Source organism: Trichechus manatus, unplaced genomic scaffold (assembly GCF_000243295.1).
Source record: "Trichechus manatus latirostris isolate Lorelei unplaced genomic scaffold, TriManLat1.0 scaffold00138, whole genome shotgun sequence".
Classification (NCBI taxonomy): domain Eukaryota; kingdom Metazoa; phylum Chordata; class Mammalia; order Sirenia; family Trichechidae; genus Trichechus; species Trichechus manatus.
In genome coordinates, this window is record NW_004444074.1 from 86,375 (window position 1) to 106,882 (window position 20,508).

At 39.7% G+C, this 20,508-nt stretch overlaps 1 protein-coding gene across 1 annotated transcript in view; it reads right to left on the reverse strand.

The window, feature by feature from the left end:
• Nucleotides 1-20,508, reverse strand: part of LOC101353515 (EF-hand calcium-binding domain-containing protein 5) — an 85,285-nt gene that overhangs the window by 53,761 nt on the left and 11,016 nt on the right. Inside the window, exons 2-3 of the mRNA XM_023739611.1 lie at nucleotides 12,582-12,644; nucleotides 11,515-11,596 (exon numbers count right to left, since the gene is read on the reverse strand). Coding sequence (XP_023595379.1) covers nucleotides 11,515-11,596; nucleotides 12,582-12,644 — 145 coding nt within the window. The remainder of the gene's footprint in view (nucleotides 1-11,514; nucleotides 11,597-12,581; nucleotides 12,645-20,508) is intronic.

The window sequence follows — 20,508 nt, forward strand, 5'->3', positions numbered from 1 at the left end:
ATGGCTCAGGGTGTGTGATGGGTCCTACTTCTGGCCCAGGGGACTCGGCAATTCCTGAAGCTGGTCCAGGACCCAGGCAGAGCAGGGAGTGGGGAGGTAAATGGGTGAGAGGTTTTTCCCTAAGGGAGGTGTTTTTGATTCGCGCGGTAGGCTGGACACAAGTATTTATCTTTCGCCAGTTGAGGGCTTCTTCTCACTGGTTCTGGGTGGCCGAGTAGACAGATCTCTGCTGCTGGGTCTCTCCCAGTGCAGGATATGCCTCCCGAGCACTGCTGCTTGCCTGCCTCAAAGCTCACTCATGAGCTGATCAGGCCTGAAGGGCTCAGGCTCTTGCCAGGTCAGGTCTGGAAACTCCTTGCTGCCTCTGAACCATCTCTCCCTCCCCGTGACTCAGTCCGGTTCTTCAACTTTGCCTTTGATGTTCAGGGTGCCTAGACTGTCATATATAATCGATTCACTAATTTTTTCAGGTCTTTGTTGTAAGAGGTCCACCAGAAGCATCTGACTACTCTGCCATCTTGGCCCTGCCCCTCGCAAATACCTTTTTTCAACAACATAAACAGCAACTATACACGTGGACCTCACCGGATGTAAAACACAGAAATCAAATTGACTATATCTGTGTAAAGAGATGATGGAAAAGCTCAATATCATCAGTCAGAACAAAGCCAAAGGGCAGCTGTGGAACAGATCATCAACTGCTACATGCAACTTCAAGTTGAAGCTGAAGAAAATTAAAACAAGTCTACGAGAACCAAAATACAACCTGGAGCATATCCCACCTGAATCTGGAGACCATCTCAAAAATAGATTTGACACACTGAACACTAATGACCGAAGACCAGACGAGTTGTCTCTGAAGACGAGACATCAAGGACATTATACATGAAGAAAGCAAAAGGTCATTAAAAAGACAGGAAAGGAAAAAAAGACCAAAATGGATATCAGAAGAGACTTTGAAAATTGCTCTTGAACGTAGAGTATCTAAAGAGAATGGAAGAATTGAGGAAGTAAAAGAGCTGAACAGAGGATTTCAAAGGGCGGCTTGAGAAGACAAAGTAAAGCATTATAAGGAAATGTGCAAAGACCTGGAGATAGAAAACCAAAAGGGAAGAACACACTTGGCACCTCTCAAGCTGAAAGAAATGGAGAAAAAATAATTCAAGCCTTGAGTTGCAATTCCGAAAGATTCTATGGGCAAAATATTGAACAATACAGGAAGCATCAAAAGAAAATGGACAGAATATAGTCACTATACCAAAAAGAATTGGTCAACATTCAACCATTCAACCATATGATCAAGAATCCAGGGTATTGAAGAAAGACGTCCAAGCTGCACTGAAGGAATTGGAGAAAAACAAGGCTGCAGGAATTGACAGAATACCAATCGAGATGTTTCAACAAATGGATGCAGCGCTGGATATACTCACTTACCTATGCCAGGAAATTTGGAATACAATGAGATACCATCTCACCCCAACAAGGCTAGCATTAATCCAAAAAACACAAAATAATAAATGTTAGAGAGGTTGTGGAGAGTCTGGAACACTTATACACTGTTGGTGGGAATGTAAAATGGTACAATCACTTTTGGAAGTTGGATTTGGCACTTCCTTAAGAAGCTAGAAATAGAAGTACCGTATGATCCAGCAATCCCACTCCTTGCAATATATCCTAGAGAAATAAGAGCGATCACACGAATAGATATATGCACACCCATGTTCATTGAAGCACTGTTCGCCATAGCAAAAAGACGGAAACAACCTAGGTGCCCATCAATGGACAACTGGATAAACAAATTATGGTATATCCACACAATGGAATACTACGCAATGATAAAGAACAATAATGAATCTGTGAAACATCTTATAACACGGAGGAGTCTGGAAGGCATAATGCTGAGTGAATTTAGTCAGTCACAAAAGGACAAATATTGTATAAGACCAGTATTATAAGAACTCAAGTAAAGGTTTAAACACAGAAGAAGACATTCTTTGATGGTTATGAGGGTGGGGAGGGAGGGAGAGGGGTATTTACTAACTAGATAGTAGACAAGAACTATCTTAGGTGAACGGAATGACAACACACACTACAGGGGAAGTCAGCACAACTGGACTAAACCAAAAGCTAAGAAGTTTCCTGAATATAACCAAACACTTCAAGGGATAGAATCAGGGGTAGGGGTCTGGGGACCATGGTTTCAGGGGACATCTAGTTCAATTGACATAACAAAGTTTATTATGAAAATGTTCTGCATCCCACTTTGGTGAGTGGTGTTTGTGGACTTAAAAGCTAGCGAGTGGCCATCTAAGATACATCAATTGGTCCCAACCCTCCTGGTGCAAAGGAAAATGAAGAACACCAAAGACAGTAGGAAAATATTAGCCCAAGAGATAGAAAGGGCCACATAAACCAGAGACTTCATCAGCCTGAGACCAGAAGAACTAGATGGTGCTTGGCTACCACCAATGACTGCCGCGACAGGGAACGCAACAGAGAGTCCCTGACAGAGCAGGAGAAAAGTGGGGTGCAGAACTCAAATTTTAGTAAAAAGACTAGACTTAATGGTCTGAGACTGGAGGGACCCCGGAAGACATGGCCCCTGGACTCTCCGTTAGCCCAGAACTGAAAGCATTCCTGAAGCCAACTCTTCAGACAAAGATTAGGCTGGACTATGGGACATAAAATGATACTCGTGAAGAGAGTGCTTCTTAGCTCAAGCAGATACATGAGACTAAATGGGCAGCTCCTGTCCGGAAGGAAGATGAGAAGGCAGAGAGGGTCAGGAGTTGGTTGAATGGACACAGGAAATCCAGGGTGGAAAGAAGGAGTGTGCTGTCACAGTTTAGGGAGAGCAACTAGGGTCACATAACAATGTGTATATAAATTTTTGTATGAGAAACTAACTTGAATTGTAAACTTTCACTTAAAGCACAGTTTTTTGAAAAAAGGGAAACAAAAAAAGAAAAAAAAGAAATTTGGAAGATAGCAAACTGGCCAACTGACTGAAAGAGATCCATATTTGTGCTCATTCCAGAGAACGGTGATCTAATGGAATGTGGAAATTACTGAACAATTATTATTAATATCACATGAAAGTAAAATTTTGCTGAAGATAATTCAAAAAAGGTTGCAGCAGTACATCGACAGGGAACTGCCAGAAATTCAAGTCAGATTGAGAAGAGGGTGTAGAACCAGGGATATCACTGCTGATGTCAGCTGGATCCTTGCTAAAAGCAGAGAATACCAGAAAGATATTTATTTACCTGTGTTTTATTGATTACGCAAAGGCATTTGACTGTGTGGATCATAACAAATTATGGATAATATTGCGAAGAATGGGAATCCCAAAACACTTAATTGTGCTCGTGCAGAACCTGTACATAGACCAGGAGGCAGTTGTTCGAACAGAACAAAAGGATACTGTGTGGTTTAAAATCAGGAAAGGTATGTGTCAGGGTTGTATCCTTTCACTTACTTATTCAATCTGTATGCTGAGCAAATAATCCAAGAAACTGGACTATATGAAGAAGAATTTGGTATCAGGATTGGTGGAAGACTCATTAACAACCTGTGATATACAGATGACACAACCTTGCTTGCTGAAAGTAAAGAGGACTTGAAGCACTTACTGATGAAGATCAAAGACTATGGCCTTCAGTATGGATTACACTTCAACATAAAGAAAACAAAAGCCTCACAACTGAACCAATAAGCAACATTATGATAAATGGAGAAAAGATTGAAGTTGTGAAGGATTTCATTTTACTTGGATCCACAATCAATGCCCGTGGAAGCAGCAGTCAAGAAATCAAACAACATATCGCATTGGGCAAATCTGCTGCAAAAGACCTCTTTAAAGTGTCGAAAAGCAAAGACGTCACTTTGAGGACTAAGGTGCACCTGACGCAAGCCATGGTATTTTCAATCACCTCATATGCATGTGAAAGATGGACAATGAATAAGGAAGACTGAAGAAGAATTGATGTCTTTGAATTATGGTGTTGGCAAAGAATACTGGATATACCATAGACTGCTAGAATAATGAACAAGTCTGTCTTAGAAGAAGTACAGCCAGAGTGCTCTCTGGAAGCGAGGATGGGGAGATGTACTTTGGACATGTTATCGGGAGGGACCAGTTCCTGGAGAAGCACATCACATTTGGTAAAACAGAGTGTCAGCAAAAAAGAGGAAGACCCTTAATGAGATCGACTAACACAATGGCTGTAACAATGGGCTCAGACACAGCAATGATTGTGAGGATGGTGCAGTACTGGGCAGTGTTTCATTCTGTTTTATATAGGATCGCTATGAGTCAGAAGTGACTCGACGACACCTAACAACAACAATCCTGTATGGTAGCCTGGAACAGGAAGAGGACATTAGGAAATATGAATAAAGTGTGGACTTCAGAGAATAATAATGTATCAATATTGGTTCATTAATTTTGACAAATATGCTGTACTAGTATAAGATGTTAATAAAAGAGAAAACTGGGTGTGGCGTACATGTGAACTCTATACTATCTTTACAATTTGCCTGTAAATCTAAAAGTATCCTAAAATAAAAAGTTTATAAAAGGAAAGAAACCAATCAAACCAATCGAGAGAGAGGCAAACAAAGTGAGAACGTGCACTTGGAGATGACACAAAGATTATTGGTGCAATGAAACCATCAATAGTTTGGCTTGAACACCAGAAAATACTGAATAACTAATCAGTAGGCTGGAAGATCAAGCCAAAGCGGCTCAAAAGGCAAAGGAAATGTTAAGGGAATGAAGGCCAGATTAAGAACTTTTACTATTCATCTTATAAAAGTATCAGAAGGAGTGAACCAAGAGAATGGAGGGGAAGGAAAGAGTCAGAGTAATAACGCAAGAAAATCTCTCAGAACTGAAGAAAGATAAAAATCTTCACCTGTAAAAGGCTTACTAAATGGGGTTTCTGTTTGGGGTGATGAAAAAGTTCTGCAACTAGATAGTGTTGATGGCTGTACAACATTGTGAATGTACTTAATGCCACTGAATTGTACACTTTTAACACGGTTAAAATGGTAAATTTATATTATGTGTTTTTACCCTAATTTTTTTTTAAAGGCCTGTCAAGTAACCAGCACAAGATACAAGATTAAAATACAAAAATTATTTTCTAGGTACTAACAATAACCAACTGGAGTCTCTGGGTGGTGCGAACAGTTAACACACTTGGCTGCTAACCGAAAGGTTGGAAATTCACATCCACCCACAGGAGCCTCAGAAAAAAGGCCTGCGATCTACTTCCAAAATAATCAGCCACTGAAAACCCTATGGAGTTGAGGCAGACTTGACAGCAACTGGTAAGGAATAACCAATTAGAAATTTTCACCAAATATCTTCTCATAATAGCAGACGTTTTGGAAGGCAATTTGGCTGTATCAGTCCAGCTGAACAAAAATAGGATCAGTGCTATGTATTGTTAACATCTTCTGATTCTATTACTTTGTGGTTGCAGAAGAAAAGAAGAAATTTATCAAGGAATTATTTTTATACTCATTTTTAACATAACTGGAAAGTGGTTATTGGGATATGCGCCGATCGTTAATTGTTGTTGTTAGGTGCTGTCGAGTCAGTTCCGACTCAGTGACCCTATGTACAATGGAACGAAACACTTCCTGGTCTGGCTCCATCCTCACAATCATTGCTATCCTTGAGCCCGTCGTTGCAGCCACTGTGTCAGTCCATCTCGTTGAGGGTCGTTCTCTTTTTTGCTGACCCTCTACTTTACCAAGCATGATGTCCTTCTCCGGGGACTGGTCCTTCCTGATAACATGTCCAAAGTATGTGAGATAAAGTCTCACCATCCTTGCTTCTAAGGAGCATTCTAGCTGTACTTCTTCCAAGACAGATTTGTTCATTCTTCTGGCAATCCATGGTATATTCAATATTCTTCACCAACACCATAATTCAAAGGCATCAATTCTTCTTTGGTCTTCTTATTCTTTGTCCAGCTCTTGAAAGCATATGAGGTGATTGAAAATCCCATGGCTTGGGTCAGAGGCACATTAGTCTTCAAAGTGACATCTTTGCTTTTTAACACTTTATAGAAGTCTTTGCGGTTGATCTGTTCAATGCAGTAAGTTGTTTGATTTCTTGACTACTGCTTCCATGGGCGTTGACTGTGGATCCAAGTAAAATGAAATCTTTGACAACGTCAATATTTTCTCTGTTTATCATATTGTTGCTTATTGGTCCAGTTGTAAGGATTTTTGTTTTCTTTATTTTGAGGTGTAATCCATACTTAAGGCTGTAGTCTTTGATCTTCATCAGCTCTCAATAAATTGTACTATTGTAATAAAAGGACAAGAGACCATAGACTCTACTCTGTAACTTTAGAGAAGTGTTTTTTTTAAAACTTTCTTTACTATGAAATATTTAAGGCCTGCAAAAAGGTATAAAAAAATTACATGATAAATGCCCATGTATCTACTCTTACCTTAAGAAAAAAAGTTACCTGTATATTAAAACTTTCCGTATGTCTCTCCTGATCACATATCCTCCACTGTGAGGTAAAGACTATTCTGAATTTTATGTTTATCCTTTCTATGCATGTGTTTATATTATATAATATATTAATTTAAGCAATACAGTATTATTCTTCCTGTTTTTTAAGTTTTAGAAAAAATATTTCATACCATATTTAATCTGCAACCTTTTGTATACTTAGTATTATAACTGAGATTCATCTCTATTGATAGGTGTAGCTCTAGTTCATTCATTTCTATTGTTGTACAATATTTCATTAGAAGCTGATACTGCAATGTTTTTATCCATTCTCCTAGTGATAGACATTTGGATTGGTTGCAGTTTTTTGCTACTATAGACAAAGCTACTGTGAACATTACTGCACATGTCTCCTTGTGTATGTATATAAGAGTTTCTCTAGCGTCTATAGTTAGGATTGTAATTGCAGGGTCATAGGGTATGTGCGTTACAACTTGACGAGATATTGTTAAATTATTCTCCGGAGTGGTTGTGGTATCATCACCAGCAAGAGTAAGAGTTCCTGTTGTGGAGCAGTAGCGTTCTAACTATGCTTCTCAGGATCCTGAGAAGGAGTTTCAAAAGTCATAGGACTCTAAGCTCCTTAACCCCTTTGTGACCAAAGCAGCTCTGCTTCAAGAGTTTTCAGATGTTGGGGAGCACTCTAAGATTTCACTGAGAAGAAAACTTTTGCTCCTTCAAAGAAGTTTTAAAACCAATGCTCTGTAGAGTTTTAAAATCTTATGTAGATAGTGCCCATCTTTCTGCCCAGGAGAGAAATTAAACAGCCTTTGAAGAAACCCTTGAAAAACCAACATTTCATTTACAGAATGTCTCAAGTCCAATAAACAACAACAAAAAATCATTGCCATAGAGTAGATTCCGACTCAGTGTGATCCCATGTGTTACAGAGTAGAACTGCTCCACAGGGTTTTCTTGACTGTAATCTTTACAGAGAAGCCCTGGTTGTGCAGTGGTTAAAGCACTCAGCTGCTAACCAAAAGGTCAGCGATTTGAACCCACCAACCGCTCCGCAAGAGAAAGATGTGGCAGTCTCCTTCTGTAAAGATTTACAGCCTTAGAAACCCTATGGGGCAGTTCTACTCTGTCTTATAGGGTCACTGTGAGTCAGAATCGCCTCAGCAGCAATGTCTTTGGTTTATTGTTGTTGTTTTATCTTTACAGAAGCAGATGCCCAGGCCTTTCTTCCAGGTGCCACTGGGTGGGTTCAAACAGCCAACTTTTTAGGTTAGTAGTGGCGCACAAACCATTTGCGCCATCCAGGAACCCTTAAGTCCAATAGCAGACAGTATTTATGAGCCTTCCGCTCAAGTTTTGTTTTCCTCCTTGGCCAATTCTCTTATTCTGATATGAGGGAAGTGAGGAGGATAGTTTAATGCCCTCCTTCAACATTTAGTTGGGTTTGCAAATGAATTAACCTTTTTTTTGTTGGGGGGGTCCATTCTGTTAGGTTAAATGCTTATTAATACAATGGTTTTATTTTTATTTTAAGTAAGTGTGAAAAGAGAGCAATTCTTTCAAGTCTGCAGGTTCTAACTACTATCTCTGTTTTTAACCTCTCCAGGATAACCCTAGGCAGATATTCCTCCTGCTTTAAGGGTAGTGCTACAGATGTACAGCAATTTAATATCTATCCATACGCCATAGCTCATTAGTAAACTCACATATGAGCTCACGCATTCTCTATTTTAGTTGCAGCCTGCTAGTGCTCCTCTAGTGTGCTTGGCTATTATAGGTTGCTAAGCAATAATCCTAGTGCTTGCACTGACCCTACTGATACTGCACTGACTCCACAGGTTGGAAGTAGATGTGTAGACAACTCTAGTCAAACACTTCTTTCTTAGAGCCATAAAACCAAGAAAAGGAAATATAGCACGAGTGGGGGTTAATAAATCAGAAATCTGAACAAGCCTAACTATCTTTTGACTGAGTGACCTCTGAATTCAAGGATCACAAATTACAGTACTGTCCATGAGCAAATTAAACTGAACATAGTTTCAAACAGGTACTGGGTTTTTTGTTTGTTTAGCAGATCTGTGCTTGAGCATTCCCAAGCCTTTTACAGACAGATTGGTTGCTTCATAATTCATTTTATTGATTCCTCACTATGGCCAGGCACTATGCTAAGCACCAAGGAGCCCTGGTGGCACAGTGGTTAAGTGCTCGGCAGCTAACTGAAAAGTTCAAACCTACCAGATGCTCCGTGGGAGAAAGATATGGCAGTCTGTTTCTGTAAAGCTTTAAACACCATTGGAAACCCTATGGGACATTTCTACTCTGTCCTATAGGGTCACCATGAGTTGGAATTGACTGGATGGCAATGGGTATGCTAAGCACTGTAATTGTCTTCTGGGATTGTCTTCTTAAACTCTTTCTAGAAGTAAGAGCCTTTCAAGTTCTCTCCCTAAATGCACACCTTCACCCCTGTACTAGTCTACTTTCTAACATACATACACCTATTCAGACACTATGGGAATAAATGCTTTCAACTGAACAAACAGGGACACAAAAGAATTCCTTACTCATATTTTGAAAGGTCCAGGCTAAGTGACTTTTGTCATTTCCTGCATAGCCCACTGCTGGGCTTAACTTCAGTACAACCCTATTTAAGGACATAAATAGGAATAAATTACAACCTAAATTATAATAGGCCTTAGCAGGCTCTTTCTTCACAAGCAGGCATATAAAGTTAGTGGGACTGGCTGCCGATTAAACTAGTGAAAATTGACCTAGCAGGACTGCTCAAGAACTGTGTGTGATGTTCTCTCTAAATACAGGCCCTGTCTGAAACTCAGCTGGCTTGGCTTTATTATCAGGATTTCTTAACATAATGTAGAATGACTGCTGTGAAGAAAGGAGGAAAAGAAGCACATTCTAAACACTGCTGGAATTAAAATGCAATAGCTGTATGAAAAGGCATTTTCCTACAAAACTTTGTTAATTTTAGGGCTGTGTAATTAAGAACAGAGCTGAGCAAATAGATAGTTTTAAAAAAAGATTTCTCAAAATGCAAGTGAAACTTATAGCTTGAAAAGTGGAATAACCAGGGTAAAGAAATGAGTAATTCACATGGCACATTTAACCACGGTATTTTCTATGCAAAGCTTGCATTTGAGTGCATTCTGGGAGATGCCTAACAAGGTAACATCATTTTGATTTTGACAAGTACATAACAAGGATAAAGACACTTCCTTTGACATGTGGAACTGCAAGAACAGTTCCTCTTCCCACTTCTTACACACACATAGACACATATACACATTCACAAAGGGGAATGCCAAATATTAGGTTTAATCGTGACTGATCACTGACTGAATAAATACATCACATTGTATTTGGTATTACACCAAGCAACTGCAATGTTTTCAGTACATACCATATAATAGGATAAATAGACTTAAACAAACAAAACCTATTTCCTCTACCATACACTGAAAAGCAACAAGAGAAATTGAAAGCACAAGAACAGGAAAGACCACAATCACTTCGTTGATATGTTTTCTAGAAAGGCAAGAAATCACATGTTTGAATACATATATGAAGTTTTGCAGGTGCAAATTTGGCCACGAACTGGTTAAAGGGAACACCTAATTAAATTTATAACAAATGATCTGTTTTGTATGTTTAAAACGAAAGAGTGAATTTATAAAGCTGGCCCATGTGATTAAGGTAAAGGCAAAGTGTATGCATGCGGTAGTAGTGGGGAGGGGTGAGGTGAGAAGGTAGTGTAGTCAGCAAACTGGAGAGGAAACAAAAAAGACGGAAGGTGGAGGGGGGAGAGAGCAGGGAGCGAAAGGTGGAGGAGGGCAAGTGAAGACTTGTCAAAAAGAAATCTTTTATAAGAGTTAGTGAATCTGTGAAGATTGTACTACGTTTACGAGAGAGATAAAAGAAGTGTTGCAAAGTTTGATTCTTATTGTGTATGTGTCCTATAATAAGAGGAAATATTAAATAATGGCTTTTAATTGGTTTAAAAGACAGAAAAAAATCTTTGGAGAAAATAAAGTAGCTAAAAGTTATAACTGGCATCTATTTAGCAATTTATAGTTTAGAAAATACTTTAGTAATTATTATTGTAATTCAGCCTAGCACAGCTAAACACTGTGCTAAATACTCAGTACTTGTAAACTGAATTGAAAGGAATTTACAGTGAAATTATTGAATTTTAAATATTGCAAAGAATTTCTGTTGGTAAAGGATTTCACCAAGTATTTGAAGTTAGAAGAACTGTAGCAAAAGGATGAGTGTCTTATCCACTTATTTGTTGCCTTTTTCATCCTATAAATTTTTAATTTGCATAATTACTTGGGATTTAGGTTAGGAGTTCAGGCTGCTAACCAAAAGGTTGGCAATTTGAATCCACCAGCCGATCCTTGGAAACCCTATTGGGCAGTTCTCCTCTGTCCTATAGGGTTGCTATGAGTTGGAATCTCCTGACGCAATGGGTTTGGTTTTGGTTTTCTCGTAGGTTAGGGATGGGGCTAGGAGTCAGGCTTTGGAACAAACAAAGTAAATGTGTGGTCAAATACAGGGGTAAAAAAAAAAACAGGACCAAGAACAATAAGCAGCCCGAATCACTAGTGCTCTTGATTTTATTTTTGTATTAGGTTGTCTGCTATGTGTCAGCTCTCTTAGCTAAATTTCTCTTTAATTAAGTACAAAATGAACAGTTATAAAGTTATCTCAAAAGTATTAATAGAAAGTGATGAAAATACATTTTGAACTATTTCCCAAATAACAATTAAAATACTCCTGGCATTACATTTTTTTTCTTTTTTATATTTTATTGTGTTTTTGGTGAAAGTTTACTCAGCAGATTAGACTCCCATTCTACAATTCATACACAAATTGTTCTGTGAAATTGGTTACAATCCCCGTGGGATTACATTTTAAAAAGCAAAATTTTGAAGAACACCCAATTAAAACTTATTAATAATTTTAGATTCTATTGTGTAGGGGAAAGGCTAGTTGTCTACCTTGAGATTTGATACCTGTTGCTTCTCCTGTCACATTGTCGCTGGTTTCTGTTATCGTATCTTGTACTACATTCTGTGAACTCTTTGAAAGTAGAAAAGAAACACCAGTTATAAAATGACTTGCTTTTCTTCAAAGTCACATCAGCTCTCTCAATTAAAGAATGCAAATAAACACCTTGTAGAAGCTACCAAACATTCCTATTTACTTCTGGTTGGATTTGATGTTGTGTATTAGAAGCAAACCAGTAATCCCAATCTATTTAATGTATTCACAAGATAATGCTTTAGCTCAGCATGTCATCACATTTGCCTATTGCTAACAAACTAAAATGCTAGGAATATTGTTCCACATGTGCACTGATCCTTGAATTACGTAATACTTTTTAGAAAAATAATTTGAGACCATAGCATAGTGAAATCAGGCCTTTGAAAATGCTACTGTTTTCTTTTAGTATTAGAATCATCTTCGACATTTGTGTTGGAACGAAAAACATTTTCATGTTAATCGAGGAAATTAAAGATTAGTTTTATGAACATACAGTGGCAAAATACCTTTTCGCATTCACACTGATGTGCTTTTCAAAAAAAGATAGTAGGATATTTTAAGTCTCACATTAGTCAACTTAGTGACAAGTCCATACAACTATTTTCAATTGCTTCCATTTTTTCTATAAAAATGTTCTTTCTCATTGCAGTCTTGGATTTAACTTAAATGATTAACATGGAAATTATATTTTCAGCTTAATAGTAAAATTATCCTAAAAACTGGTAGTTAGGGTACTTACGGTAATAGTTCTTACTTTAGAAAGCAACTGTTACTTATCTGTAATTCATAATGGCTCTTCACAAATAATTTATAATCTATGTAGGCTTCCTGTAACTGACTCAAATTAGTCAGCTTAAAAATCAGAATGAGTTTGCCCTTTTCCATTTGGTATTTTATTTATCTTTCTTTATTTATCTTTCTGAATACCCATATCCTTTTTTCCTTCTTCATAAGAAAATTAATTTATCCAGTTTACTCTCTAGCATTAATTACCATATCTGATTATTCATGACAACTCTACCTCAATAGGCTCTTTCACTTCGCTTGCTTCCTGTTTCTCTTCTTTTTCTTCTTTTCCATTTTCCTGAAATGGAAACAGTGTTAGTAACTGGTATCCAAAAGGAGCTGGAGATTAAACTAACACTTGAAACTCCAGTATAGCAAGTTTTTTATTTAAAGACATTTCACGTAATACTAAACATCATACTGTTTACCAATAATCAGATAAACATCATACCAAGTGAAATTATACAAAGCATACAAGTAATCATACAAACATCATACCAAATAAAATTACACAAAGTTAGTTATATCAAGAAACTCAAAAAGTAACAGAATTTTTATATATAATTAAGGAACACCAACCAACTAGAAGCAGACCACTGTGACCCAACTATCAAAGTTCGATCCATTTCTCAGAAATTCCTGATGCAAAATACTTTAACGAAAGAGAAACAATGAAATGATAGAATATGATATTGCATCTCAATTTTCCCAAGATGCTGAGCCTCAAATCCTCTCATAAATGGTTATAAATCTATTTAGGCCAGGAACCTGAGCAGATTTGGATTCCTCTTGAGATGCTGACTCACTCATCTGAACCACTAAAAGATATCACCAAAAGATACGGAAAAGTATTACCAGACAAGTATCAGTAAACAAAAACCATTCTGGAGGATCAAAATCTTCCCCCTCCCCCACCCCACTGCACTACACCATTCTGTGAATGGTAGTGAGTTCTCAACTGTTGAATTTTTCAAACTGTACTGCTGTTATGACTGTTGATACTAAAGCTAGATCAGTGCTAGGCTAGTGCTCAGGGAAACAAGAAAACTCACCATAGTACTTATCATCATTATCATTTAAAAAACAACAATAATGTGATTGTATTTATTTTTAATATTATTATTAGCATCAATTTTTGAAATAACAAGATGGGGTGAAGTGAGATTTTGATAGCTACCTAATTTATGTGAAAAAGGTAGACAGCCAATAGAATAATTCAATACTTAAAAAGCTTTTTTTTTTATTGGGAGGGAGTGCTCTTGAGGGAATGTGATTTATCTGGTTTACTTATTCATATTGAGGAATTAAAATCTAAGAACCTTGGCAAATCCCCACTTCACTGCAAATGATTATAGATTTAGTCACAGATTATCAAAATCACTGCTGTGCCAATAATTACTTAAGAGTTAGTGTACATATGGGCTAGGTACTGTCTAAAGAGTAAATTATATACACACAGTCTCTGCCTTCAGGGCAGTTTACAATCTAGGGACACTTTAATTTGAAATAGTATGTATATAACACCCTAGAGTATTTGCTTTTCTATTTATCAGCATAACACACGTTCTAGTTCAATAAATCAAAAGGGCTGCCTTTGGAAACAACTGATTCCAATACTTAAAAATAGCTGCTTCAAAGCCTTTTTGTAGCAGTTCATAAATAAGAAATAATATAAAATAGATGTCTGTGATAAATCCCAACTGTATATTCTCACAGCCTGCTTTCTTTGCTTATGGCACCCATCTCCTGAAATTGCTGAGATGCTTCCCTCAATTTCTTTCAAAATATGTTTGGTCTGTATGTGCCTGGATGAATTAAATTCAACTCAACAAACAGTTTTGGGTGCCTTCTACATGCAGGCAGATGTTGGGGTTACAAAAATGAATAAGACCTGCCTTTGAAGAGTTCTCAGTCTAGTGAGGGAAAAAGAGATAAACAGATGCAAATTCAATCTGAGAGGTGCAAGAGTAGAGGTACATACAAAATGTTAAGGAACACAGAGGAATAAGCAATTAATTTTTCCAGGGCAGTCAGGAAGTTTTCACAGAGAAATAGATTTTCAAGCTCGGTTTTTAAGGACTAGTAAGAAATTTTAGTGTTAAAGGGGGGAGGGAAAGGAAGGGTATTTGACATAGAAGGAACAATACACTCCAAGGTATGGAAGTTCAAAGAGCGAAGCACTCACGTAGTAGAGCATAGCTATATAAAGAAAGTGGCAGGGGATTAGGCTAAAAAGATAACTATATTCAATCTGTAAAGAGTTATTTATGCTAAATTAAGGAGTTTAGACTGTTAAAGCATGGGATGAATGTGAGCAAATCAGTATTTTTAAAAAGTTAACTGCCCCAACAACACAGAGGATGGACTGGAAGTGTGAAGGGCTAAAGGAAGAGAGGAGGAAGCATCTTAAATGTTGCACCTGAGGCAATGCCTCACTCCTCCTCACTTAGTTTTAGGTCTTGCCAGACATCAGTAACCCAACCATGTCACCTCTGCACTTACATTTTTAGGATATACAGTTAGTCTCCAATTGTAAGCACCTGTAATTCTCTGAGGGCTTCCTGTCAGTCCAGTTGTGGGGACAAATCAGCAGTGCTTGGAAGTGAACATCCCTGAGAGACATTTTCAGCCAGTAATGGATAGCGAGTTGAGAATCAACACCCAGCTTTCTTGTCCTGTGGGTGAGACAATTCTGAGGTATGTTCTATACTGTCTCCCAGAGTTCTCCAGTGGGATTAAGCCTCAGTTGCTCACAGTGTAACCTGCCCAGTAATGCATTTTATTGGCTTCCTTCCCTTTCCTGTATTATTTCCCTACCAGTGTTTCCTTGAATCACCTCCCCAATGAACTGCATTCGAATCCCTGGTTCAGAATCTGTTCTGAGGGAACCCAAACTAAAACAGGTATAATCATTAGGATTGGGGACATAATTGGATCTAAAGAGTGAAAGAGAAGTAGCTAAGGATAACTGAATTTTTTTTTCTTATTTAGAAGGCTGAATAAATGATGTGATGGTTAAGATTGTATGTCAACTTGGCTAAACCATGATTCTCAGTGTTTTGGCAGTAATATAATGTTGTGGTCACTTCCCTGTTGAGATTTGATACGCGATCACCCCCATGATGGGATCTGTTGTGAGTAGCCAATCAGTTGAAGGGGAGTTTCCTTGGGCTTGTGGCCTGTATCAAGTGTGGGCGGACATTCAGGCAGGGCTCAGGGGGCTTTTGCTCATTCTGGATCCTGCAGCTGGCTCCTGTTCATCTAACTTCCAGTTCTTGGGACTTGAGCTAGCAGCTTACCAGCAGTCTTGCCTGCTGATCTAGGAATTCGTTAATCCTCACAGCCTGTGAGCAACAGCCCTGCTCTCCAGCCTGCCAATCTTGGGTTCGCCAACCCCTGTGGCTACATGAATCAGGAGAAGTCTTTTTCCTGACCCACGGATTTGGGATGATATGGCCTTTGCAACTGCATGAGCCATTTCCTTGATATAAATCTCTCTATATACGTATATATATTTACACGCTTTACTGGTTTTACTTCTCTAGAGAACCCAGCCTAAGACATTTGGTACCGAGAGTAGTTCTAGAGAAACAAAATTGTAAGGATGAATTTTCTAAATTGGTTCTCAAGTCTGGTTAGTTTTAAAGGTGTTGATGACTTTGCTTCCAGAAGTAAAGAGGGCACTGCTAATCCATGGCACGAGGTGGCAATTCAAATACACAAAATATCATCACCAATAAATCAGGTATTGGTGAAAGATAAGGCTCTGGGTGATTGCATGTTTGATATCTTTCTACAATTTTGTCATAATGAGAAGTATCAGGAAGCTGGTTGGTTGGCCCTACTTTCACTAGACAAACTGGTGAAAGAAAGAGATGAGCTCAGGGCTTCAGAGTCAAAGCTCAAGCGTCACGTAAATGACCTCAAAGTTTCCATTTGTGCCTTGAAAGGAAGCCTTATTTCTTGTAGTAACAGAGCTGATATTGCCAAAAAACAAACCCAGAGTCTCATTGTAAGAGTGGCTGAATTACAATGCCAACTCAACTGCCAACTTGAGAGGTGTCTGAAGTTAAAGTGAGGGCACTGACTGGGAAGAAATGGGACCCCGAAACCTGGGATGGGTACATATGGGCAGATAATCAAGAAGCTGGACCCCTAAATTCCATTGAATCACTCCTGCCAACAGAACCATTAGCCCCTCCACTCCCATCTAATGAGAGTAACCCAGCTGCATCTAAAGCGCCTTTGTCTGAGTCATTGCCTGGGACATCTCCTGAGACATGTGCTTTACAAGATAATATTGAATGTTCTCAAAACATTTCCCCACTGATTTTGGCTTCAAGACCTGTAACTAGACTTAAGTCCCAGTGAGCCCCAAAAGGTGATGTACAAAGTGTAACCCAGGAGTAGGTACATTATATTCTGAAAGAACTGCTTGACTTTTCTAATATGTACAAACATAAACCTGGGAAATATGTATGGGAATGGCTATTAAGGGTGTGAGATAATGGTGCAAGGAACATAAAGATGGATCAGTCTGAGTTTATTGATATGGGCTCACTAAGCACAGATTCTTCATTCAGTGTTTCAGCTCCAGAAGTTAAGACAGGATCTAATAGTTTATTTGGTTGGGTTGCTGAAGCATGGATTGCATGGTGGTCTACACTAAATCAAGTTGAAGTACCAGACCTGCCTTGGTATACTGTAGAAGACGGTATCCAAAGGCTTAGGGAAATTGGCATGCTAGAGTGGATTTATCAGGTTAGACCCACAGACCCACACATGGAGTGCCCAGAGGACACATCTTTTACCACAACAGTGAGGAACAAACTTCTGAAGAGAGCCCCAGCATCCTTGAAGACTGTTGTGATTGCTATTTTTGTAAGTCAGATATGACAGTGGGAACTGCCCTAACTGAATTAAGACACCTAACTACAATGGGGCTGATGGGAGCCTGTGGTGGTAGGGGCCAAGTGGCAGCACTCAAGATGGGCATGGTTACCATAATGGACAGCAGAGTCAAAGCAGTAATCAGAATAGTCTGACTCGTATGGACTTATGGCATTGGCTACTTAGTCATGATGTCCCTAGGAGTGAAATAGACAGGAAATCTACTGAATATTTACTTGATCTGTACAAGTGGATGAATTCTAGGTCAAGTGAACATCAGTCTCAGTTGAATTGCCAGAATAGTCATGGCCCCTCAATCAATTCCCAGACTTGAGTGAGTTTACATACTCACAACCCCTTGATTGAAGGGGAGGCCGGATCCCCTTGAGGAAGGACTCCAATACACTGCCAAAAACTTACACTGTTAATCTTTCTCCCAGCCTTCCCCAAAGGGATCTATGGCCTTTTACAACAGTGACTTTTCATTGGGGAAAAGGAAAGAATCAGACTTTTCAGGGATTACTGGATACTGGCTCTGAACTGATACTAATTCCAAGAGACCCAAAATGTCACTGTGGCCCACCAGTCAGAGTAGGGGCATATGGAGGTCAGGTTATTAACGGAGTCTTAGCTCGTGTCCCTCTCATAGTAGGTCCAGTGGGTCTCCAAACCCAACCTGTAGTGACTTCCCCAGTTCCAGGATGCATAACTGGAATAGATATACTCAGAAACTGGCAGAACCCCCACATTGGATTCCTGACAAGTGGAGTGAGGCTATTATGGCAGGAAAAGCCAAGTGGAAGCCATTAGAACTGCTCCTACCTAGGAAAATAGTAAACCAAAAGCAATATCTCATTCCTGGAGGGATTGTAGAGATTAGTGCCACCATCAACGACTTGAGGGATGCAGGGGTGGTGATTCCCACCACATCCCCATTCGACTCGCCTATTTAGCCTGTGCAAAAAACAGATGGATCTTGGAGAATGACAGTGAGTTATTGAAAACTTAACCAGGTGGTGACTCCAATTGCAGCTGCTGTTCCAAATCTAGTTTCACTGCTTGAGCAAATTAATACATCTCCTGGTACCTGGTATGCAGCTATTGATCTGGCTAATGGCTTTTTCTCCATACCTGTTTCAAAGGACCATCAGAGGTAGTTTGCCTTTAGCTGGAAAAGCCAGCAATACACTTTCAGTTGCCTACCTCAGGGCTATATCAACTCTCCAGCCCTATGTCATAATTTAGTCCACAGGGAGCTTGATCACCTTTCCCGTCCACAAGACATCACACTGATCCATTACATTGATGACATTATGCTGATTGGACCTAGTAAGGAAGAAGTGTCAATGAATCTGGACTTATTGGTAAAACATTTATGTGCTAGAAGGTGGGAAATTAATTCCACAAAAATTCAAGCACCTTCCACCTCAGTGAAATTTCTAGGGGTCCAGTGATGTGGGGCATGTTGAGATATTCCTTCTAAAGTGAAGGAAAATTTATTGCATCTGGCTCCTCTCACAACTAAAAAGGAGGCACAATTCCTAATGGGCCCCTTTGGATTTTGGAGGCAGCATATTCCTCATTTGGTTGTGCTACTCCAGCCTATTTATCAAGTGACTTGAAAAGCTGCTAGTTTTGAGTGGGGCCCAGAACAAGAGAAGGCTCTGCAACAGGTTCAGGCCGCTGTGCAAGCCACTCTGCCACTTGGGTCATATGACCTGGCTGATCCAATGGTGCCTGATGTGTCTGTGGCAGATAGAGATGCTGTTTGGAGTCTTTGGCAGGTCTCTATTGGTGAATCACAGCACAGAAGCTTAGGATTTTAGAGCAAAGCCCTATCATCCTCTGCAGATAACTACTCTCCTTTTGAGAAACAGCTTTTGGATTGTTACTAGGCCTTAGTAGAGACTGAATGCTTAACTATGGGACACAAGGTCACCATGTGGCTTAAGCTGCCCGTCATGAACTGGGTGTTGTCTGACCCACAGAGTCATAAAGTTGGACGTGCACAGCAGCACTCCATCATTAAATGGAAGTGGTATATATGAAATCAGGCCTGAGCAGGACCTGAAGGCACAAGTAGGTTGCATGAGGAAGTGGCCCAAATGCCCATGGTCTCCACTCCTGTCATATTACCTTCCATCTCCCAGTGTGCACCTATGGCCTCATGGGGAGTTCCTTATGATCAGTTGACTGAGGAAGAGAAAACTTGTGCCTGGTTTACAGATGGTTCTGCGTGATATGCAGGCACCACTCAAAAGTGGACAGAAGCAGCACTACAGCCCTTTTCTGGGAACTCTCTGAAGGACAGTGGTGAAGGGAAATCCTCCTGATGGGCAATATGTGGAGCAGTGTACCTGGTTGTTCACTTTGCTTGGAAGGAGAAATATCCAGATGTGCAATTGTATACTGATTCATAGGCTGTGGCCAATGGTTTGGCTGGATGATCAGGGACTTGGAATGAACATGATTGGAAAATTGGAGACAAGGATTTATGGGGAAGAGGTTATGTGGATAGACCTCTTCAAATGGGCCAAAGAAGTGAAGATATTTGTGTCTCTTGTGAATTCTCACCAAAGGGTGACCTCAGCAGAGGATTTTAACAATCAAGTAGGATGATCCATTCTGTGGAAACCACTCATCCTCTTTCCCTAGCTACTCCTGTCATTGCTCAATGGGCTCATGAACAAAGTGGCCATGGTGGCAGGGATGGAGGTTATGCATAGGCCTAGCAACATGGACTTCCACTCACCAAGGCCGACTTGGCTACAGCCACCGCTGAGTGCCCGATCTGCCAGCAGCAGAGACCAACACTGAGTCCCTCATATGGCACCATCCCTCAAGGAGATCAGCCAGCAACCTGGTGGCAAGTTGATTACATTGAACCACTTCCATCATGGAAAGGGCAGGGTTTTGTTCTTACTGGAATAGATACTTACTCTGGAGATGAATTTGCCTTCCCTGCACGCAAAGCTTCTGCCAAAACTACCAACCATGGACTTACAGAATGCCTTATCCACCCTCATGGTATCCCACACAGCATTGCCTTGGATCAAGGGACTCACTTCACAGCAAATGAAATATGAAATGTGACAGTGGGCCCATGCTGATGGAATTCACTGGTCTTACCATGTTCCCCATTATCCTGAAGCAGCTGGCTTGATAGAACGATGGAATGGCCTCCTAAAGACCCAACTACAGCGCCAGCTAGGTGGCAATACCTTGCAGGTTTGGGGCAATGTTCTCCAAGAAGCTGTATATGCTCTAAACCA